The sequence below is a fragment of the Myxocyprinus asiaticus genome, chromosome 12, assembly GCF_019703515.2.
Source record: "Myxocyprinus asiaticus isolate MX2 ecotype Aquarium Trade chromosome 12, UBuf_Myxa_2, whole genome shotgun sequence".
Taxonomy (NCBI): Eukaryota; Metazoa; Chordata; class Actinopteri; order Cypriniformes; family Catostomidae; genus Myxocyprinus; species Myxocyprinus asiaticus.
This window is the reverse complement of record NC_059355.1, coordinates 43279824-43304073: the sequence shown is the minus strand read 5'-3', so window position 1 is coordinate 43304073 and position 24250 is coordinate 43279824. Positions and strand designations below refer to the sequence as shown.

The 24250-nt window shown below is 39.4% G+C and overlaps 1 protein-coding gene across 16 annotated transcripts in view; it reads left to right on the top strand.

Moving 5' to 3' along the window:
• The window catches only part of LOC127448739 (rap1 GTPase-activating protein 1-like), a 128876-nt gene that overhangs the window by 74952 nt on the left and 29674 nt on the right, over positions 1–24250 (top strand). For 11 of the 16 annotated variants that reach the window (XM_051711524.1, XM_051711527.1, XM_051711533.1 and 8 more), the window contains one exon: positions 20088–20184. In XM_051711524.1, the coding sequence (XP_051567484.1) occupies positions 20088–20184 (97 nt within the window). Of the gene's footprint in view, positions 1–6096; positions 6115–12560; positions 12592–20087; positions 20185–20624; positions 20671–24250 lie in introns of those variants that run through there. The other 5 variants (XM_051711540.1, XM_051711530.1, XM_051711541.1 and 2 more) reach the window with 3 other exon arrangements.

The following is a 24250-nucleotide window of genomic DNA, read 5'->3' as shown; positions in this document are numbered from 1 at the left end:
GTTTCTGCTAGAAAAAATCTGAGTAATAGCAGGCAATGCTCAGCTGAACAGGTAACAAACCGACAGCTGTTCAAAGACCACTGAATGGAGCATATTTGAGTGTAGGGGTATCGCAACACACACTCTCACAACGAAATTGTAAGGATTCGTACAACTTTTCTAAATTTGGCTAATTCGTATGATATCGTACGACTGCACTCGTATGAATTCATACGACTTTAACCACAGCCAATGATGTCATTGGACATCGTTTCCATCTAATTCGCGATTACAATTACATGCATCTGTCACACACAACAGCTTCCTATCATGTTTACACACTCTACTGATCGGATAGGTTTAGATAAGTTGTTTGGGTTAGGGCATAATATTAATAATCATGTCCTTAACGCCTTGTGCGCAGAACTCACGCTTACTTCCGCATCAGACATTTGGGCATTTGCACGTAATGAAATCGTTAGAATTCATACAAACGAAATCGTACGAAATCTTACAAAATAGCCAACTTGTAAAATATGTACAAATTTTCATGAGATCGGGTTGGGTATAGAGACGTTTTTTAAAAGTTTGAAACTACATTTAAAGGAATGTTCCGGGTTCAATACAAGTTACGCTTAATCGATAGCATTTGTGGCATAATGCTGATTACCACAAAAATGATTTTTGAATTACCCCTCCTTTTCTTGAAAAAAAGCAAAAAATGGTGTTCCATTGAGACACTTACAATGGAAGTAAATGGGGGCCAACTTTTGAACATTAAAATACTCACTTTTTCAAAGGTATAGCCACAAGACATAAACATTATGCATGTAAACATGATTTTAGTGTGAAAAAAATCACTTACTAACCTTTTCTGTGTAAAGTTACAGCCAGTTTTACAACTTCATTGCCATGATGATGTAATGTCAACAAACTCTAAAACCCTGAAATGACTGTAAAAAATACAATTTAAACAACTTTACAGCTCAAGTAATACATGACTGTGCTTTTATAAAATTATAAGCTTCACATTTCTGCATTTAAACCTTCCAGAAATTGGCCACATTAATTTACATTGTAAGTGTCTCACTGTAACCTCGATTTTCCCTTTTTATTTTCCTTTTTTTTTTTTTTAAAGAAAAGGACGGATGAGTCAAAATAAATGTTTTTGGTAATCAACATTATGCCACAAATGCTGTTGATTGATCTTAACTTTTATTGAACCTGGAACATTCCTTTAACTTGACACAGCGCCCTAAGTTAAAAGCTTATGTTCAATGATATATTGTAGATATAAAACAAAAAAATAAAGCCACTTTGTTTGCATTGTCTAATCAGTGCTTTACTAATCTGCCACAATAACAGAATTATTTTGTTTTTATGTAGTATATTTAGATTTGTTTTGATTAGACCTATTGTATATTGAATTATCTTAAACAATATGTGATTTAATTGTGATTAGTTTGATTAATTAATTAGATTTTTTTTTTCAATTTACAGCCCTAGTTTTTTATTTATACTGTACATTTAACATAATTTAATTATTGCATTTGAGAGATGCACAAAATTGTGAAAAAATGAAAATTTATTTGGAATTTATATAAAACATTTTCTCAAAATGCTTTAAAAATAATTGTAATAATTGATGTGCATTATACATTGACAAAGCTGTTGATATAGATTTAGGAGCCATTGCTGTAAGAATCTTGCCATTGCAGATCATCTCAAATTGGCCAAATATTGGCCAATTCATCTGCCTTTCTGAGATTTTGGTCAACCACTAATGGTAATACCATGATAATTTGATAAGAGAGAGCATTGTTTTGCAATAAGTAACACTAGGCAAGCCATGTTACTGTAGGATGCAGACACATACAGCACACTTATGTAATAACAGACTTTGTCAAGGGATGCTATTTCTCTAGAGATTTATAATTTGTTGTTTTGGAACTTAGCTTGGCCAGATTCAGTGAGGGCAACAGCCTTGTTCATTGGGGACACTGGTAAGCTATGTCTCTCAGCTGTATATCCTGTCAACTTAGATGACTTGTACAAAGTATATTCCTAAAGGTCTGCGCTATTTCTGAATGTGTTCAGTAAAGAGATCATTAAAATGCTCTTTGAAGCATGTTTGGAGTAGTATTGAAAATGTTTTCACAGCCATCTGGTTGTTTGGAGCTCTGGAAAATGGCTTTTTCCTCATCTTCATTCTGGAGAACATAAGAGGAACCATCAGAGGACTGGAACTTTCATTCAACCAAATTCACAGTGGAACAGACTGATTCGATTTCAATTTCTTGATCTATTGGAAAATATTGCTGAGTCTGGAATTGTACGAATACATGTGGACTGGTTTGATGTAGATGAGAAAATCATCTTCATCTTGTGGAGCTAAGATGGGCTGATGATAGGTTGTGTCCAAAATACATGGCATGGTGATTTTATGCCTGTATATATATATTCAATTTTAAATTATAACATAGAAATTTGGAGAAATTTATGTACCTGTAAATTATCTACAGTCTGAATTTATTCTGCTTGGTTATGGCATAAAAGCTACAGGTGAGGAGAGTGTCTGTGTGTTTGTGATAAAACCTGCAAAGAGGCAAACTGTGCTTGAAAATCAACATACACAGGAAGTGGATCTTGGCTCAACATGGGAACAGCAGACATTGGCCCTTCAGGATTTTGCCTTTCATTTCACTCTGGGGATTCTGTTGAATTTTTTTCCTTTGACCGACCTTTGTGATTTTATGGTAAACTAAAATCAACATTTTGAAGTGTCTCTGATTGGTAAAGACTGACCTATCAGTGATCGTGATGGGGCACTGAAATTGCTTTGATATGCCTTTTAATCTGGCTCTTGGAGTTGACAGTATTAAAAAGTTTTCAAAAGAAGAAAAAAAAAGATATTAATTTATGGGTGAACTATCCCTTCAAAGGTTCATTCAGACTGTGTTTTTAGCTGAAAACTGGACAGGTGAGAAAGCCAGCTGAAAATATTGAGTAAGAGGGTCTCTACCCGTCACTGTCACCTGATAGCCCAGTCTGAGTTAAACAAACCAAAAGGAACGTTTCACATAGCTGACTATTTTGCTGCTCTTAAAGTGAAAGACATCTTTCATCTGCATTTACATTTATTTACATTGATTTTCTTGGCAGAAAATTCCTTCACCAGAAACTGCACGTGCGTTGTGTTTTGATAATTGTTTCAACATGTAGCAAAGGATACAGATTTGGAAGATTTGCTAACTGGATTTTTATGAGGGATTGTCAGAGTGATGGAGAAGTGGGGAGTTTAATACTGGGAGTGGGAATTTAAAAATAGAGCTGATTTTCATCAGTTTTATTTCGGAAGGAACTCCCATGACTCCAAAGCCAGCCGAGAACCTGCGTGGTATCATGTGTCTCAGATTAGACAGTTTTTGAAGCATTGTTGTCAATGAATATTTATTTCATCCCTGTTTACAAAGAAAACACATTCAAAATATAGTTTCAAGTTCAGACAAATATTAAATTTTACAGGATGCGAGCCGTTCATTTTTCCTAAATTAATTTAAAATCACACTAATTTACTAAATTAATTTGCCATAATTAATTATGCTAAGAAACTTAAAGGGATAGTTGACCCAAAATGAAAATTCTCTCATCATTTACTCACCCTCATGCCATCCCAGATGTGTATGACTTTCTTTCTTCTGCAGAACACAAACAAAGATTTTTAGAAGAATATCTCAGGTCTGAAGGTCCTCACAATGCAACTGAATGGTGACCAGAACTCGGAAGGTCCAAAAAGGACATAAAGGCAGTATAAAAGTAATCCATAAGACTCCAGTGGTTAAATCCATATCATCAGAAGCAATTTGATAGGTGTGAGAAAGAAATATTTAAGTCCTTTTTACTATAAATCTCCATTTTTGACCAGCCCCACCCAGTAGGTGGCTGAATGTGAAAGTGAAAGTCACTTCCACACCAGAATGTTAAAGTGAAAGTGTGGATTTTCAGTTAAAAAAAGGACTTAAATATTGATCTGTTTCTCACCCATACCTATCATATCGCTTCAGAAGACAATGGATTACTCTTATGCTGCCTTCATGTCCTTTTCGGACCTTCTGTGTTCTGGTAACCATTCACTTGCTTTGTGAGGACCAACAAAGCTGAAATATTATTTAAAAGCATCTTAATTTGTGTTTTGCAGAAGACAGAAAGTCATACACATTTGGAATGGCATGAGGGTGAGTAAATGATAAGAGAACTTTCATTTTTGGGTGAACTATACCTTTAAGAAGTGTTACAAGAGGCTGGTGTGAGTGTTTGTGTTTTTGTGATCATATGAGTCTACAGTTGTAAAATTTTAATGATTTTATGAGAATAAGGCCTTCATAGAGTACCAAGTCCAATTGTATTCCAATCATCTGAAGTATAGGGTATTCATATTGAGGCTTGCAGCTGTATTAACAAGCTGTCGCTCCAAAAACTCACCAGCCAGTAATAACCTTTGTGAAAACTGTCAACAGAAGATATGGCTTATTTATAATTTTCTCAGTTTTAAAGTCCTTATCTTTTTCAATATACACTGTACTGTATATACTGTATATATACATACATACATACACATACAGGGTTGGGAGGATTACTTTTGAAATGTATTCCACTACAGATTACAGAATACATGCTGTAAAATGTAATTTGTAATTAGATTTCCATTAGATTACTCAAATTCAGTAACATACTCTAAATACTCTGGATTACTACTTCAGCACTGGTAGATTTTTTTTCAATTGTTTTGACTATAAAAACTCTGCCAGTACAGTAAGACAAAATACACATGTTAAAAATACATTCTCTGAAAAACCTAAAGATCAAATTAATCTTGTTTTAAGTATTTTTAGATATTTTTACAGGAAAACAATACAAACATTTTCAAGAATACGATTTTTGCCCTAATATCAAAGGTCTTAAAAGAAATTATGATCCAACGTGAATTTTCTTGATAAAAAAATATGATTGTGCCTGGTAACATGTGCATGTAAAATGGCTAGAAATAGCATTTTAGCTAGCATAAAGTTGACAATTTACACAAGGTTTATTTCTATTTCTTCTGCTCCAAACTTACTTCAAACTTACTTATCTGTCTGCTCGTATGAATGTAACACATCATAAGAAAATGTTTCACCGCTGTTCAGATGCACTTTGGATCACATCATTTATATGTATAAATGTTTTCCATCTGAAAGGACTAAATATTAAATGAAACAAATGACAATAAAATGCAAAGTAATCTCTTCAGTAATCAAAATACTTTTTCAATGTAACTGTATTCTAATTACCAATGATTTAAATTGTAACTGTAGTGGAATACAGTTACTTATATTTTGTATTTTAAATGCGTAATCCCATTACATGTATTCCGTTACTCCCCAACCCTGTATATATACAGTATATATACAGGGTTGGGGAGTAACGGAATACATCCTTACACCTTCAGCATACACCTTCAGATCAAAAGATTTTTAAGATCATGAGAAACATTTCAGTCAAGTGTTTCAAAACTTTTGACCGGTAGTGTAGAGATATATATATATATATATATATATATATATATATATATATATATATATATATATATATATATATATCAGTACGTACAGTATATACTGTTGTGTTCAAGCCTGTCAATATGATTTTGTCCTGTTCTGTACACTTAACATCATATTACAGGAAGAAAACAACACCCAGGTCTTTTATTTCTATGATCAGTTATTGTAACCCTTAAGGCTGATTTTGTTTGTTAATATGAAAACAGTCCTGGACCCACCTGCTGTGGGCTAAGTTAAGACCAGTTCGAGAGAGAATATTTGAAAACAGGTTTGACTACAACTGTTGCCCAAGAGCTGAGAGTGAAACGTCAACAGTCTTCTCAACAAAGAACTCAGGTGGACATCTCACACTTGAGACTCTGTCTACTTTCGTGTGGCCAGAAAGGCTAAACTTTAGAGAGAAGATCTCTGTTATTGGTTAGCAGCTGTCCATTTTTGTGTAGCCACTGAGAACCATGTTGGGGAAGTCAAGGAACAGAGATGTCAGAAGACAAAGCCTTCCAGAAGCTGTTCTATGTAAAGTACACCATCTGTGGTAAGAGCAGAAGATTTGATAGCTTGGCTTTCATATTCCTTGTATTTCCAAAGAAACGTCTGGCAAAATAGCCAAAGAACTCAAGAAAAACTGTTAGATTTTTCCATCTTGCTTGAGAGGACTGTTCAGACAAAAGTTATTTGCAAGAAGCTTTGAAAGTTCTAAGGGCAGGATTTTGGAGGAAAGATCTTCCCAGAGGAATATTTTATTGCTCAGCAGTCATTTTTTTCATAGATCACAAGACTTAATGGAGTTCTCAGTTATGTCTAATGCAGGTGTCAACTTTGTCTCCTTACATTTTTTAGGAAAAATGTAAATACAGTAGAAACATGAGACAACTGTTTACATACATTAATTATTGTTGTATGAAATGAAGATGGATAGAATAGCTTATAATTTGCTCCCACAATTTGAAACTTTTGATTTCATACTTTGGGATGTTGGCAATTCTGAGCAAATATGTGAAAGTTTTGAAATCTCATCTGAAACACTAGAGGAGACTTGAGAGTTTACTGGAGCCTTAAAAGTCTCAGTTTGCTCTCAATTTAATCTCATTGCTGTTTAGGGAAAATAATAGAGATACTAAAGAGATCTCATTTGTGTTTTTCTACTTCCAGTGGTCTTGTGGCACAGTGGGAAACCATATTTGTGGTATAAATGAAGAGTATCATTTAGTTGTTTAGTGAGATTTTACCACCCAGTTAGTGCTACAGAGTAAATTGTGGGCTTGTGGGAACTCTGTAGGCACGGTGGCTTATTCCCATTTGAGATCCTATGTGGCTCAGTATATCTGGAGCTGTGGGAATATTGTGGGCTTGGCAGCAAGTCCATTTGAGGTACTTTAGTGGGCTGAGTGGGCTTATTGAAGGCTTGACAGCTAACATCCTTTTAAAACGACATAAGAGGCTTGAATTACACACAAACACACATGGTTCCTACATGCTCTAGATTTAAAACAAGTTCAGATCTATTGATGGCATTTGTGGCATGCTTTTGATTACCACAGACAATAATTTCAACTCATCCCTCAGTTCTCACAAACAAACAAAAATCACATTTACAGTAATTGACTTACAATGGAAGTCGTCATGGTTACTTTCATAGAGGAATGTGTATGGTATTTTGAGTGGAAATATGTCACATGGTCTTTACCGAGCCTTGTCGGAAGTATGTCATGTGGAGAGGTCCCATGGTAGGTCCTAACCAAAGGGAGAGGAGTTTCTACAAAGCATGGTGACCGGGGGCAGAGGGGCCCCTGCCCAAGGAAGACGCAGTTTACCGACAGGGAAACGATTTTGCGGAAAATATCACATGGGGTTGCCTTCGGGAAACCATTGCATGCGGAGCACCTACCTCAGTACAGGGCCTCATTAGCACACTTACTGAGACAGCAGCGAGTTTCTCCGCAAACTTGACTGCCACAGGGCTAAGGAGGAAAGTCATCCAGGGATCACAGTCTGTGAACACTACTGGGAGTCAAGAGCGCACATCTTCCCCTCAAGGGAGGGGAAAGGCGCTACGCGCAAGTGGTACACCCGGCCAATTGTCCCGGAACTTACCTGCTTGTGCCTGCATATACTCGGGACGAGACCGGCTCAACCCGGATATTGTAGAACCTTGCATAGGTGTTGGGTGCTGCCCAGCCCGCTGCTCTGCAGATGTCTGCCAAAGAGGCGCCACTGGCCAGGGCCCAGGAGGCCGCCACACTCCTGGTAGAGTGGGCTCGTAACCCCGCAGGGGGTGGCATGTCCTGAGCCTGATATGCCATCGTGATGGCGTCAGTGACCCAGTGAGTGATCCTCTGTTTGGAGACAGCACTTCCTTTCCGCTGTCCACCAAAGCAGACAAAGAGCTGCTCGGAGCTTCTAAAGCCCTGCGTGTGATCCAAATTGATGTGTAAAGCTCACACCGGACACAGCAACGCCAAGGCTGGGTCTGCCTCCTCCTGGGGCAGTGCTTGCAGGTTCACCACCTAATCCCTAAAAGGGGTCATGGGAACCTTGGGCACATAGCCCAGTCGGGGTCTCAGGATCAGGAAGGAAAGCACCGATCTGACTGTGCATTTCTGGGGGTCTTCACATCGGGAAGAACACCACTTAGCGAACAGACGCAACTTCAAGGCATGCAGGCGCCTCGTAGAGGGAGCCCTAGCCTGAGTGATCGTGTCTACCACAGCGTCCAAGGGCCAGACGTGGAGATTCCAGAGGTCTGGTCACGGGTGCCAGATGGTGCCCCGTCCCTGAGAAAGAAGGTCCTTCCTCAGGGGAATTCGCCGGGGGGGGGCTGTCGCGAGGAGCGTGAGAACCGAGAACCTTGTCTGGGTGGGCCAGTAGGGTGCTACAAGGATAGCCCATCTCAGGACTCGAGTCTGAAGCCAGTGCTGAAGTGGTCTCATATGCATCAACCCGAGCAGTTTGGCCGCCACTGAGTATGCCTTATACCCCAGGAGCCTCTGAAAGTGTTTCAGTGGAACCGCTGTTCTCCATCTGAATGCCTTCAGACAGTTCAGCACCGACTGTGCGCGCTCGTTCGTGAGGCGCGCTGTCATCGAGACTGAGTCCAACTCCAAACCGAGAAATGAGATGCTCCAAACCGGGGAGAGCTTGCTCTTTTCCCAGTTGACCAAAAGCCCCAGTCGGCTGAGGTGCTGAAGCACGCGGTCCCTGTGTGCGCACAGTAACCCTCAAGAATGAGCTAGGATCAGTCATTGAGATAGTTGAGGATGCGGATGCCCACCTCCCTTAGTGGGGCAAGGGCTGCCTCTGCGACCTTCGAGAAGACGCGAGGGGACAGGGAGAGGCCGAAGGGGAGGACCTTGTACTGGTACGCCTGGCCTTCGAAGGCAAACCGCAGGAAGGGTCTGTGTCGAGGTAAGACCGAGACTTGGAAGTACGCGTCCTTCAGGTCTACCGCCGTGAACAATCTTGATGCCGGACGCTTGCTAGAATGCGCTTTTGCATCAGCATCTTGAACGGGAGTCTGTGCAAAGCCCGGTTCAGTACTCGCAGGTCCAGGATTGGTCACAACCCACCGCCTTTCTTTGGTACAATGAAGTAAGGGCTGTAGAACCCTTTCTTCATCTCGGCTGGAGGGACAGGCTCTATCACACCCTTGCGCAGAAGGGTAGCGATCTCCGCACGCAAGGTAGCGGCGTTCTCGCATTTCACCGAGGTGAAGCGGACGCCGCTGAAACCGGGCGGGTACCTGGTGAACTGAATCACGTAGCCGAGTTGGACAGTCCGGACCAGCCATCGCGACGGGTTGGAAAGTGCAAGTCATGCGCCCAAACTCCGGGCAAGGGGGACCAAGGGAATGATCACGTCGGACGTACCGGCGGGTGGGGCCTCGTGGCGGGGCGGAGCTCGAGGTGCCACGTCGAGGGGATTTGATTCCAGGGACATCGAAGCACTTACCTGGTGCCTGCCAACCACCATAAGATTGGCCGAGGGGGGAGGAACCTCGTCCCCGTAGTACACCGGAACCAACCCTGTGTGTGTGTGTTTATGCCACAGCTGGGCGCACAGGGGCGGGGGGTCCACCGCTGGAGCGCCATACCTGCAAAAGCGGGACGGTGGACGTTGTTTGTGATGACTGGCGTGCGCACCGGACCTGTGACCCAGGAAACGAGAAAACCACTCTTTTGTCAAACTTCTGGGTACCGCAGCCTCTGAGGCGTGCAGTGACAAAAGATTCTCCTCCCGGCCCTCCAGTGGGGGATGGAGTGGTCTGTTCACAAACTCTAGAGAAGTGGGTCTCCTCGCCCCTGGGTCGCCCATCTTGGGGGTGCTTCGAAGCCTTTCTCATGTTCTTAGTGGCCGGTCACGAGGCGGGTGGCGTCTGTTTCCTGCAGAGGGCTCCACGCCGGAGCCAGGCCACAGGAGCGGGCTGCGGCGGAGCCGGTGTTATTGCTGCTGCAGGGTGACGCCCTTGGTGACAAGCAGATGGGGTGAGGAATGTTAAGCCGCGCCGGGGAAGGATATGTTATAAGGCCGCTGTCTGCTTTTGCACCGCCGAAAACTGCTGGGCAAAGTCCTCAACGATGTCCCCAAACAGGCCCACCTGGGAAATGGGGGCATCAAGGAACCGTGCCTTGTCCTCCTCTCCCATCTCGACCAAGTTGAACCAAAGGTGGCGCTCCTGGACCACCAGGGTGGGCATCGCCTGCCCAAGAGACCGCGCCATGATCTTCGTCGCCTGGAGAGTGAGGTCGGTCGCCGAGCGCAGTTCCTGCATCAATCCCGGGAAAGCATGTCTGTCATTTCTGCATTGGCCTGGGACTGGGCGACCATCCCCGAAGGGGGAAGCCCAGTCAAAGCCTCTGCGTCCGACTGGACAAGCCCGCTCTCCGATGCTGCGTTCGATAACTCATCCACTTCCCGGGCTCTGAACGAGAGGTCGAACTCGTCCGAGTGCGCCATCAGGGCAAGCGAGCGTGCTGGGGAATGGGAGGTCCGTGTGGGGATACCCGGCGGAGGTGGTCCCATTGAGGTCCCCAAATCGCCCCCAGTGCTACCCGAAGCGGCCTTAACCCGTAGGTAGAAGGACTGGCACGAGGAGCCGTTGGGGTGGCTTGCTTTCTTACGAATGCAAGCCGTGACCGCAACGTTGCCATGGTCATGTTCTCGCAATGAGGACATTATCCATCCACGAACGATGTCTCTGCGTGGGCAGTGCCCAGACAAGTAATACAGCGATCGTGGCTGTCGGAAGTGGAGAGATAACGACCGCAACCAGAAATAACACACAAACGGAAAGGCATCTTTAAAAAGACGTGTCTTTAAAAAGACATCCTGTGTGTGCTGCTCTTTTAGAAAGAAAATATACTCTATTAGAATGTACTCTTTTAATATGTTCTGCCGAAGCACCCAGGGGCGTTCTCTGCAAACCACAGATGCAGAGGGGGAGAAGCCGCTGAAACGCGCCGTAAAATCCAGCAGAAAGAGGTGAATGAACACGGCGGATGAATTCAGCTCAATGAATAGAACCGCTCAGCTCCAAAGAGAATATCTGAATGAGTGGATGCATACCAGCTCCTTTTATACCCATATGTCCGGGGGAGTGGCATGCAAATTCCACTCGCCAATTCTCATTGGCCTTTTAAAAAAAAAAGATCAGAGGTGTTTGGGGCTCCCAAGAGTGACCCCTAGTGTCACTACATCGACACAAATTTGAGTGAGTGACAGATAGGGAACTATGGGGCAAGTCATTCGAGAATGTTTATAAGCAGAAATGTGCAGCTCGCATTGTTGTTAAAAAACTTACACTATTTCTTCTTACAAAATTGTGTGGTTTTTGAGCTTTAAAGTTGTCTGAATTAGAGGTCGACCGATAGTGGATTTTGGCGATACTGATAACTAAAACTGTGGGAAAGGCAGATGACTGATTAATCGGACGATAGTTTTTTTTAAATCTATTTATAGAAAGTAAAAAAAAAAAAAATATCTATTATTCTTTCCAAACTATGACGGACACAAACAAAGAGTCCAAAATGAATAAAATCCCAAATTTAGTTATGTAGTATTGTGCAACCCAAATAAAAAAAAAAATTAAAAAAAAACAATTAGAAAAATTAAGATTTGGTGCATAAAACCTTTTAAGTATAAACAAGACGAAACAAACCAGTCACTCTTATTTTGAAATTACTAAATGATGCACAACTTTTTCCAATAACCGATTACCAAAGTTCCAAAAGGCAACTATTGGCACGATTAATCAGTAAAACTGATATATCGGTATAATTGTTCTTTTAGGGGTGGAGCTATACTGATCAAGGTGGATGAACTTCTGGTGATGCGTTAAATAATAAGTGTCATTGGATTTGTTTTTCTGTGTAAAAGTCCTTTTCTGGTATCCTTTTGCATATTGTAGGAAAGTTACCAGGTTTATTATCAGGTTTTTTAGTGCTTATCTCGGTGCAGTTACTTGCCCCGTAGGCTTCCATTAGATGTGCATTACTACAAATATTTTTTTAAAATTGTTTTTCCAAATTGAGAGACGAGTTGAAATTACTTCCTGTACTAACTAACAGCCTATCTCAGATGTTGTCGACATACAGTAGCTTAACTTGTTTTGAACCTGAAATATTCCTTTAAGACACATCGAAAGCATGTGTGTTACCACAGCATATACCAAAAATAGATTGACAGACAAATTGGAAAAAAAGGTGAAATCAGATAAAGGGATAAAGAGACTCTAAACCAGTTTGAAAGCATTAGATTCTGTGTTGATAACCGAAGAAAAAAAAAAGACGAGAGAGGAGTGAGTCATGAAAGAGAGAGAGATGCCAGGGGGAGGGAAAGTGAGAGAAAGGGTTGGAAGAATGAGAGCATAGAGAGAGAGAGAGAGAGAGAGAGAGAGAGGGGAAGGGAGGGAGGGAGCAATAGGGAAAACAAGAGCTCTGTCTTTCACCTGCCCATTTGGTTTGGAGCAGCAGAACAGATTGCTTGTCGCTGATTCGTCCATTCTACATGCTAACGAGTAAGTAACATGCCTCTCTCTATATCTATCTTACTCAGTGATAAGATCAGCTGTCTTCTGCTTGTGAGGAGCTCAGGTGGTCGTAGTGGGAAGCCAACAGCTGAAGTGATGTCAGACAGTATTAGTGGAGCAGGTAGTGATGAAAGCAAAGACAAGTGAGACATACGGGTGCTTGTGTTTTGGGGGCATCTTGTTTTCGGATTTGAATTGTCTCCTGTCTAGTTCCCACATGGGTCACATTTATCCTAAGTGATGATTGTGGGATTGAGTTTTATTTGCATTTTGTGGTTTCTGCATGAACTGTGGAAATTAAGAACATTTTCAGCTAAATCTCCTGTCTCCCATTCAGCCTAATTGTCTTTTTTTTCTTTTCTTTTTTTACCAACAACGATGCAGTGATTTTCTCTTTAGTGCACACTCTGTTCTGTAGTTCCTTGCTAGTGTGAGATAACATATTGCTAATTAATGTAAACGCAGTCAAATTCATTTGTATTAGCAGGTGCACCTGACAAACCCAGGGAGCAGCTCTGCTTTGCATTCGCTGTTTAAATCCTGTAACTCTTCTAGTGCCCAGGCTTTCCTGAACCTTTCTCAACCCTCAACCGATGTAGGTCTGTAAGCAATCGTGTATTTGTTTTTTACAATTAATTATTTTCCTGATATCCACTTAGAATGTAGTCTATGACTACAGCCCCATAGACTCTCTGTGCCAGTGCACTGATGAAATTAACAGTTGGATGTGCCAAAACTTCCTTCAGTTAAACAACGATAAGACAGAGTTCATTGTATTTGGCAACAAAGGCGAAATTCCCAAGGTGAATACATACCTTGACTCCAAGGATCTAAAGACAAAAAAAGTAAGTAAGTAAGGAGTCTTAGTGTCATTTTTTGAGTCGCATCAAAGCAATAACTAAATCAGCCTACTATCATCTCAAAAATATTGCCAGAATTAGATGTTTTGTATCCAGTCAAGACTTACAGAAACTTGTTCTGGACTCCTCACCGGCCTTCCCAAAAAGACCATTAGACACCTGCAGCTCATTCAGAATGCAGCCGCCAGGATTCTCACCCAAACCAAAAAAATCAGAGCATATTATTCCAGTCCTCAGGTCTTTACACAGGCTTCCAGTTACATTTAGAATTGAGTTTAAAGTACTATTACTCGTTCATAAATCGCTCAATAGCCTAGGACCTCTCAGATCATTAGGATCAAGTCAGTTAGGCATACAGAGGTTTCACTCAAAACAAGGTGAGACAGTGTTTAGCTATTATGACACCTGCAGCTGGAACCAGCTTCCAGAAGAGGTCAGGTGTGCTCCACCAGTAGCCACATTCAAATCCAGACAGAAAACACATCTGTTTAACTGTGCATTTACTGACTGAGCACTGTGCTGCACTTACTGGCTGCACTGCATCATTTTATTTCTGTATTGTTTTATTTTTATTCATTTTAATAATTTTTACTCATGTTTTAAATTCAATTTGTTACTTTTTAATCTAATTTCTTGTTCTTAATTGGTTTTAAAATAAATATGATCTTGTATTGTCTTTATCATTTATATGTAAAGCACTTTGAATTGCCATGTGTATGAAACGTGCTATATAAATAAACTTGCCTTGCCTTGCCTAGAATATTAATCAAGGTTTCTTGCACCAAAAACAGTGTAAGTTTAGTTTTACATGACCAATTTCCACCCTTCAATGTTTGGATCCTTCAAAAGACTATGCGGAGCAACAGGTAATATTAACAGCCAAGAACAGAAACTTTGGCAAACATAATGTAATAACTGGAATTATAGTATGTTCTTCCTCTGGTGTTTAGGAATGATAGTATCTATCCTACATCCGCATACTTAGTTTGAAACTCAGTTTGAAAATTAAGTTTTATTTCAAAGGATATTATAGATAGATAGATAGATAGATGTGTGTGTATATAGATGTGTGTGTGTGTATATAGATGTGTGTGTGTGTGTGTGTGTGTGTGTGTGTATAGATGAGTGTGTGTGTGTATATATATATATATTTATTAGGGGTGTAACGGTTTTCGATAAAAAAACGAACTGTATGGTTCGCCAACCACGGTTCGGTAAGCATTTGCTCTGCGGTTCATCTCTAGTTTAATAACGCATCTGGATCAAACAGTTTGGCGAAGAAAATAAAGTGCCAAATAGACATGCGCAGCTGTAAACTCTAATGCACGTGTATGGCTCTGTAGATGGACACACTCCAGCTGTGTTTCACTTGGGTCAACTTTCTGCAGAGAGAAGCTATCCTATTAACTGTAAATATGTTAAATCAGTTGATGACATCTCAGTTCTGCAAGCGTTAGTTGGCAAAATGGCAAGCGGAGAAGCAAGCTCCTGCGTCATTTAAGTCTCCTGTCTGGGAACTTTTTCTTTATGCAGTCAATTACAACAGCGATGGTCAAAAAACATTTACAAAACAGGCACTGTTTGCAGATATTGCTCGACATGAGTGCCGTATACTGATAATTCATTGATATTTGATAAGCTATTTACACCAACATCACCTGAGGATATATAGTGCGCGGTGCACAGAGCTGCAGGTGAGCCCGAAACTGCACACAGTTCCATCTTCAAGCAGGCACTCGGTGCTAGTTCAGACAGACATGAAACAAAAAATAAAGCGCTCAGGGTGTTCATGGCCAAAGTTATGTTGCCCTTAATCCATTGATGAAGATGTGGGATTTCTGCATATAATTAAAATACTCGAGTCACATTACGACATCCATTCTCGTATTCATTTCAATAGCAAATTTATTTCTTCTATAGTGATGTACAGATTCAGAACGTTGAATATACATTGAGTTGAATTTGAAATGCACTTTATGTTGATGCATTTAGCATAATAAGTAGTAGTAATTAAGAGTTAGTAATTAGAGAAAGGTTTTTTTTTAGTTAAGGACCCTAACGAAAATTAACCATGGTTTAACTATATTAATATTGTATTAACCATGACTGTAATAACAAAGACTGTTGTCCCCATGGTTTTCTCCCCAATTTGGAATGCCCAATTCCCAAAGCTCTCTAAGTCCTCGTGGTGGCGTAGTGACTCGCCTCAATCCAGGTGGCGGAGGAAGAATCTCAGTTGCCTCCGCGTCTGAGACCGTCAATCCGTGCATCTTATCACGTGGCTTATTGAGCGCGTTACCGCGGAGACCTTGTGCGTGTGGAGGCTTCACACTATTCTCCGCGGCATTCACGCAGAACTTACCACGCGCCCCACCGAGAGCGAGAACCACATTATAGCAACAACGAGGAGGTTACCCCATGTGACTCTACCCTCCCTAGCAACCAGGACAATTTGGTTGCTTAGGAGACCTGGCTGGCGTCACTCAGCACGCCCTCAACTCGAACTCGCGACTCCAGGGGTGGTAGTTAGCGTCTTTACTCGCTGAGCTACCCATGTCCCGTCCCCATGATTTTCTAAGCCGAAATCATGGTTTTGATAGAATTAACCATGGTTTTATGTAGTAATACTGTAGTAGCTATATAGTAACCATGGTTTTACTATAGTAATATTGTAGTAGCCATGACTACTAACAGTCATAAAACAGTAACAGTGACTGCTGTCACCATTGTTTTCTCAGCAGAAGTCATAATTATGATACAATTAACCATTGTTTTACAACTGTAATACTGTAGTTTCCATATAGTAACCTTGATTTTACTTTAGTATTGTAACCATAACAGTAACCATGTTAATTTTGTGGTTACTACGATTTTACTACAAATACAATGTTTAAACTATGGTTACTGTAGTAAAACCATGGTGATTTGTAGAGAGGGTAAATCTCTTGAAGTGTCTGTTACCAAATAGAATATTTTTCTTTGGATTTGGCAGTAATGTTTTTTTTCCCTTAACATAAAAAATACTGAACCATACCGAAACCGTGACCCTAAAACCGTGATACAAACCGAACTGTGAGAAATTTGAACCGTTACACCCCTAATATGTGTGTGTGTGTATATATATATATATATATATATATATATATATATATATATATATATATATATATATATATATATATATATATTCATTATTTGACCCCATTTTACCTACTGTACCCTGTAAAAGCAAAATGCAGTAACTAGACATTTTTTTCCAAAATTAAGTTATGACCAAAAACAGGTCTCTTAGACCAGGGTTTCTCAAACGTTTTTGAACCAAGGACCTCTTTCATAACCCCAAATTCTTTGTGGGCCCCCGCCCCACCACCACCATCACAATAATTATGATATTTTTTACTAGAACTACAGTATATCTCAGTTCCTATAAGTTTAAATACATACGATATGAAGCTTGCAGAACGGCCATGCACTGATGTCCTGTTGTAGCACTTTTGCTCTAAAATAACATTTTTACTCCAGTGATGGTTAAGTTTAGGGTTGGGGTTTGGGTTAGGGTGCAGGGGTTATAAGAATGCATTCCTGTTGCGTGTACTACAGCATTTATGACAAAAAATATAACTCACTTTTGGTGCCACTCTGTGGCAATTTCATCTAGAAACTTGAGCTCACATGTGCCCATAATCTCGACAACACTTCCATCTTTAGCCACTAGGGGCGGGGATTTTAATTTTGGTAAGCACAGACCGATTTCAGCAGCAATGACTTTACTATTGTTTACTATTGTTTACATATTGTTGCTGAATTCACAATGTGATCAGTCTGCAGTACATGAAAGATCACTTGATGAAATTGTTGTAGACAGGGGCGGTACTATAATGTGGTCTTTGGGTTTATCCTTGTGCATTTAGCTTGGGTTGTCCCCTTGATCGTGTTTCAGCGTTGGGTTGCCAGAAGTTTCAAGGGGGGCACAAGGTAAATCTAGGAGGTAAATGCCAACCCCCCCCCCCATACCCGGTAATAGTTCTAGACCATTTGTCTTGAAATGCAAACCCATGTAAGGTACATATCTCGATGCAAGCATCCTTCATGGGAATGCATTGGGTAAGTTGTACCTGTCACTTGTACTACAACTTAGTCAAGTTCAGCTTATGTGCTGTGACAAATCAGCAGCTTGTACTTCTGTCAAAACTCTTAGATGACTACAGGGGCTTTTGTGCACACAACCTGCCATCAGGTTAATGAAGTCCGTCAGCTTGGCAAACCTCAAGAGGTGAAGAACTAGCAAAACACTGATGAGCCTTTAGTGACAGAACATGATGTTGCTGGCATCTGACATCACTTTTAAGTTATGTCTCTGCCACGTGCAGCCAAAATGTTTTTGTTCTGCTGTCTAGGGTACTCATTTTGACCTCAGTTTCATTTGGTTTTTAACAGTATGCAAATTGACCTTTTCAATGCAACAATATGCGACATGGCAAAACTCTCCTTGTTTAGCTAATACTGTGCATGGTCTTGTTATTTTCTGTGTACTTGTATAATTCATGCAATACACATTTGTTTCTATTGCAACTACACAACAAAGACCTTTCAGCAGCTGTCTCGCTTAATCATACTTTTGATCTGGATAAAGTCTGGTTCATATTTCAGCTTTTATTGTACGTATTGTAGCTGTCCTGTTGAAATGAACACTAGAGGTGCTACAGCAACAATGACTTTTATTCCCTTTCACACAAATCACTAGTAAAACACCAGATTATTAGTTCATAAACACTTACTTTTCGTCCTGTTCCTCACACAGTGCTACCTTATGACATCAAAACACTATTACTTTAGTGCATGACTTCTGAGGCGATACATACTAATGTTACATTACATAGCCAACTACATTTACAAGCTTGTTTGATCATGAAAGCATTGTGTAAGAGTGTTTACGATGTTAAGGACTGGGGTATGAGTCCTGAAGTGCACGGGAGTCGGCACATGAGCCAAAAGTGTCAAAGAAGCACCAAAAATGATGTGGTTGCTTCAGCAATTGTGTTTTTCATGTCATATTTGCTTTTTATGACACTATCAGTTAGGTTTAGGTTTAAATTTTAGGGTTGGGAGGTTGGTTTTGTTGATTTAAAACTTGATAGAGCATTAACCTTAAAAACCTCATCTGGTTTGTAGAAAGTTGAACTCGCTTTTAGCCCCACACAGTGGGGTATTGCTACAATACCTGTAAGGAACTACGTAATATCATTTTACACTGTTCAATTTCAGGTGTTCACCCTGAAATTACAAAAGCCATCCAGTCAGATTGTTTTCAGTTTTAAGAATCTTTTCACAAATTGCATCCGAGTTGCATTCAAAGCTGCTTCTATGAGACACACTGGGTCGCTCTCGTGCATTTGCCACAGTTTCTATCGCGATCCATGTGTTGCGATGTGTATCGTGTTGTGAGGTAATTGATGATTCCGAGCCCAAGAATCCAACTATAGCAGGTGGCCGATCACTGTCTGTGCTCCCAGTGGTGGTTGCTGCATCACATTGATGCTAATTTGCATAAAATTGAACTCTACTCAACTTTATCGCATTGTCAACACTCAATGTCACTCATGTCACTAGCATTTTGAAAAATGTATGACTTCTAGTCACTTTTATGCTGCAAATCTCCCTCAGTGTAAAAACCCTTTCAATCATGGTCTTATTACCTAAATTCATGATCACCTTAAGCAAAGTTCAACGTTAATAAACTAATAATCTTTTTTCCATCAAGATTGATGGATCATCATCAACTCATAAAACAAAGCAGTAAAACTGATTTGTACCTTCAGACAGACAGATTGTGTACCACATGGTGGAAGAGTTTTAATTGATTTAGGATCAGTTGTTAAAAGCACCACGAGGCTGAGAGCAGTCGATGCGATGTGAAATAATGTGTTTGAACTGAGCCACTGGGTTGAGTTAAATTACATGCCACTGTAGAATCATGCAGCGTGTGCCATTGAGCCGTACTATTTTGTAGTCTGCGTTCACACACACCTGTGGCTCTTTGAGCATCTTGAATTGCATACTAACTAGATAATCAATTCCTTCTCAGTTGGAGAAATCGATGACAGAGTTATTTCTGATTTGATGGCTCTAATTTGATCTTCAGACCAACATTTAAATGAATTTCACGACATGATGAAATGTGCCCATTTGAATGATATTGGCTTGAGTTGTTAAAGGAATAGTTTGCCCCAAAATGAAAATTTTATTTTCATCATTTACTCTGCACTTTCTTGTAACACAAAAGGTGAATTATTGAAGATATCCTAGCCAGTCTTTTCCTTACAATGAAACTAATGGGAACCGGGATTGGAAAGGTACAAAAAGACACGCAAAAAAGCACTATAAATATATCATAAAAACATCTACCCAGATGGATCGTGTGCTACTGTATATTCTCAGTCTTCTGAAGGATGTTCTCCAAAAATGTAACTTTTGTGTTCACTGTAAAAAATAAATAAATAAATAATAATAAAAAGTCATTCAGGTTTGGAAAGGGTTAGGAAATGTACAATCTTTCTTGGGTGTACTATTATTGTAATGATTTGATTTTTGACTGCTTTACTAAGGATTTTTGTTTGTCCACAGGAAACAAGATGGTCATATCCCACGGATATCTGACACGTTAGAACGCCCTGTTCTGGTCAAGTCTTTCCCGCCAACACCTGCTCCAACTCTGCTAAAGGTGGGACATATTTTAATATTCCACTTTTATTATCTGCTTTTATTTCCCACTAGGGCCATGTAGAGTTGTAGGAAATGACTTTCTTTCTAATTGATTTCCTCTTTTCCTTTTCCCTGTGCAGTTTTCCTGATTTTTCTATCCTTCTTACGAGTCATTCTCTTGACTTTGAGTGCCATAAAAAAAGATGAATTAATAAAATTATGTATTTGAATTAATTGGTAATTAATTTAATTATGAATTAATAAAAAAATGTAATAAATACATCACTTTTTAAATTGACTAATAAATAGACATTTAAAATAATAGATTGTTCATTCAGGTGTAAAAATGCAACAGTAAAATAAATCAATGAATATTTTTTTTAAAGATTTAAACTGAAATACATTTTTAAAATGCTAATTGCTTTTCTTTTTCTATCCATTTCAAAAATGCCCTTGAAGGTCTCATCACATGGTAGCAACCCATGCAGCCTTGTTATGTCAATAGGTGCGTGTCTTAAAATTCAGTCGATTTATTTACATTTTACATTTTATTTTTAAATTGATGAATTCAGAATTGTAGCATAAAAGTAGCATTCCTAGTTATCCATAGACTTTTTGTAATTCTTCCTTAATCAGGTGAAGTGTGTCACCAGATAAATCTGAACTAGCATTTCAAAAGCAACTTTTACTTTAAAAATGTTCTTTGTTGAGGAACGGAATGCTAATTTGATCCAAAAACAAATCAAAGCTCCTTGAGGCTTCGAGATCTCCCGATGAACCGCAAATTAAAGCAGTTCAATGACTGTACCACCTTTTAGTGTGAGCAGAACTTGAGATTGTGTTTAAACCTCACTCTCCTGACCTCAAGAGGTGCACTAGTGACTGATATGAGAGGCTGTAGCCTTTAGCCTCCTTGTTAGTGCACCTTCCTCCCATGCTGGAGATGCCGGTTCAAGTCCTGTACGAAGTGGGTAGAACAGGAGCGTCACACATGACTTGTTTTCTGTCTTGTTTTAAAGGGATAGTTCACCCATTTACCCTCATGTTGATCCAAGCCCATATGACTTTCTTTCTTACACAGAAGACAAAAGATGTTTTAATGAACATCACACACTGTCTTTTCAATACAATGGCAATAAAACAAGCTAAAGCTTAAAAAAAGGACCCAGAAGTATATATATATAAAAAAAAGAGTAGTCCAATTATTGTGAAGGTATAAAATACCCTATAGTTTTAGTAGGAAACAACCTGAAATTTAAGTCATTTTTCAGCAAAAATCCTGATGTCCGTTCCGCGCTCATGAAGCTCGTTCATAGCGGCTCTCTTGTTGTTTCTGAGGGTGAGCAAATTATGAATTACTAATTCTCATTTTTTGTGAACCATTCCTTTAAGCATAGACCTCATTTAATTTATATCTAAAATCTTGTTTAAGGGTGTCTACATATTTTTTACTTGAAAATAAGACAAACATACTAATGAAGAAAATACTTTTTGCAGTGTTGTTTTTATCAGTTGTTGAGTAAGACTTTGGGTTTAGCTAGTTTTATTAACTGAAGATGGACCACTGTTTCCACAACACTAGCTCCACCATGGGACACCTGTGCCCCTCAGTTAACACCCAAGTGTTTTTAATTGAACCGTCTGTGTCTCTGGGCAGCTCTGAGAGCCATTAGCACTGGGGCTTTTGGGAACTAGGAGAGCTGAAGTGTCTGTTTAGAGATGTCCTACAATGATCAGTGTGTCATGAAGGCTGTGTGAGTGCTAGAATATGATTACCTCAATCTAGAATGTACATGTAAACATTTATGTATTTTACTGATTGTCTGATGATGCAAGGTGTTATATAAAAGAAATATTTGTACAATCACTTCAGCATCTCTTTCGATCCACACCAGGCTCGTAATTTGAATTTAGTTTCTGCATGATCCTAGTGAAATTGGTACAGTATCTAAACAAGTTACCATACAATGTATTCATTGTTCAGTGTTTGTTGTCATTATGGATTATGGATTTGTGTTTTTTTTGTGTGTGTGTGTTCTGACTACTAATAGTAAGCAACATTGTGTATCTAGTTCCTTTTAACTTAACTGGTAGACCATGTCAAAAATATGGTTTCGATTCCCAGGAAACACATGTGAACATTGAATAAACTGTAAGTCACTTTGGATTAAAGCATTTGTAAAAGCAGTAATGCAAAAGAGATTTTGGTCCACAAATAGGTTAGCAATTTTACAAATGTCAAATCACATTGGAACAGTGCTTGAAGTGGAAGAAAAAATGTGCAGGTATCCTTCCTTTTAGTATTAAAATTGATGTTTGTTTTTTTGTTGTTGTTTTTTTTTTTTTTTTTTTTTGGGGGGGGGGGGGTGATAAAATATATTCTGAGACTGTTTTTGTTCGCAACATATGTTTATTTAAAAATAAGTAAAAAAACTTGAGGATTTATAAACTGAACTGGGGCCAAACTTTTTTTATCCGTATTTATCTTACCTCACACTTCTGTTGTAATTAACATGTTAACATGTAAAAACAAAACAGTTAATAATGTGTTTATTTACATTAAAATAGTATTTAATTACGTTAAAAGAGGTATTTAAATAACATTTTCAAGGTCTGGTCGTGAATTCCTTCTTAAGATCTGGCTGAAGAACAAATATGACCTTACATCCTCAACGAACAAATAGGTTTTGATTAGCTTTACTTTGAAAATAAAAACATATGAAGTAGGGTTATTGTTTATGAAAACTGAGAAAGAATATTTAGATCTGCTAAAGTCTGTATCTTTGTCAGTATCAACACTTATAAGAGAATAACGGCAATCTAATATAGAACTGTCTTTTTACACTAAATAAATGTAGCCTAAAACTGAAAAAGAGCATTATGTCTGTTTTTCCTTTAAATTTTTTTTATTGTTCTCCCATTCAATGAGGGCAAAATCTGCCTTGCTTATCCTGCACACATTAATTTGCACACAGGAGCCAGATACTTGTGCAGATAATAATCATTAGAAACGGTGAACAAACTGATTTGATGATGTTCAGGATTAAGAATGATGTAGAACCAAACACTGCCAGGATATATGCATAGGTAAGCTCAATGACAATTCACATAATATTTTTATGAGCACTATAGAAAATAATGAAGAATAAAAGCAAATTTTCCTATGTATTTTCATTGAAGGTTCTGTTTTCATCATTGTTTTGCCACTTGTGAATAAAGGTTGTGCATATGAGCTGACATCACTTCTTAAGTCTTTCACTTTTAAGTCTGTAATTTTGACTGCACCTAGCAGCTAAGCAGTTTGCATGAATACATTTGAGTGAATAAGACGCAATAAAATTTGCTCACCCAAAAGTTGCTGGTTCATGTTTTGGAGAAGAGTGAAACTGAACTATGTCCTGGCAAGCTTAAACGCGCGCTCCTCAGGAACTGGACCACGGATAGCTTGACGAGCACCAATGCTGTTGCACGTGTTGAATGTTGTTAAACTCACTGTTGATTTTTTCCCAGAGAGCGTTCAGATGTTTACCACAGCTTTATCAAAATCATTTGGAAGTTCAGATAAAAGTGGCTGGCTGCATAAAATCACTGACTTACATTAAATAAAGACTCTTAGAAGTGGTGGTACGCAAAAAAAACTGCCGGTACTCCGTAGAGTAAATTATAGAAGTGCAGGTACTGCATACCGCCCCACTTCAAGCACTGCATTGGAAAGAAAAATCACATGTTATGTTTCTTTACTATCTTTTTTTCTCTACACATCATTGAGGTTGAATGGAGAGTATTTGGGATTTTTGCAAGAAGTCTCTTGCTTCTTGGAATTTTCTCTTGAGAAAAGAGCCCAGTAATCTCACATGTAATCTCACAAGTAATTTCTTTTAGACCTCATTTCCACCTGGTCTTAAGATGCGTCTCAGGTGATCCGATCACATGTGGTCAGGTGAGAATATTGCTGTTTACACCTGGTCGGTTAAATGCATCTCCTGTGTCCACTTGTGATCGGATTTGGAGGGGAGGGACTCTGTTTCATGATGACATACATTAGTCACTATGTCAGTGTGTTCCTGCATGATAATAAACTGCAA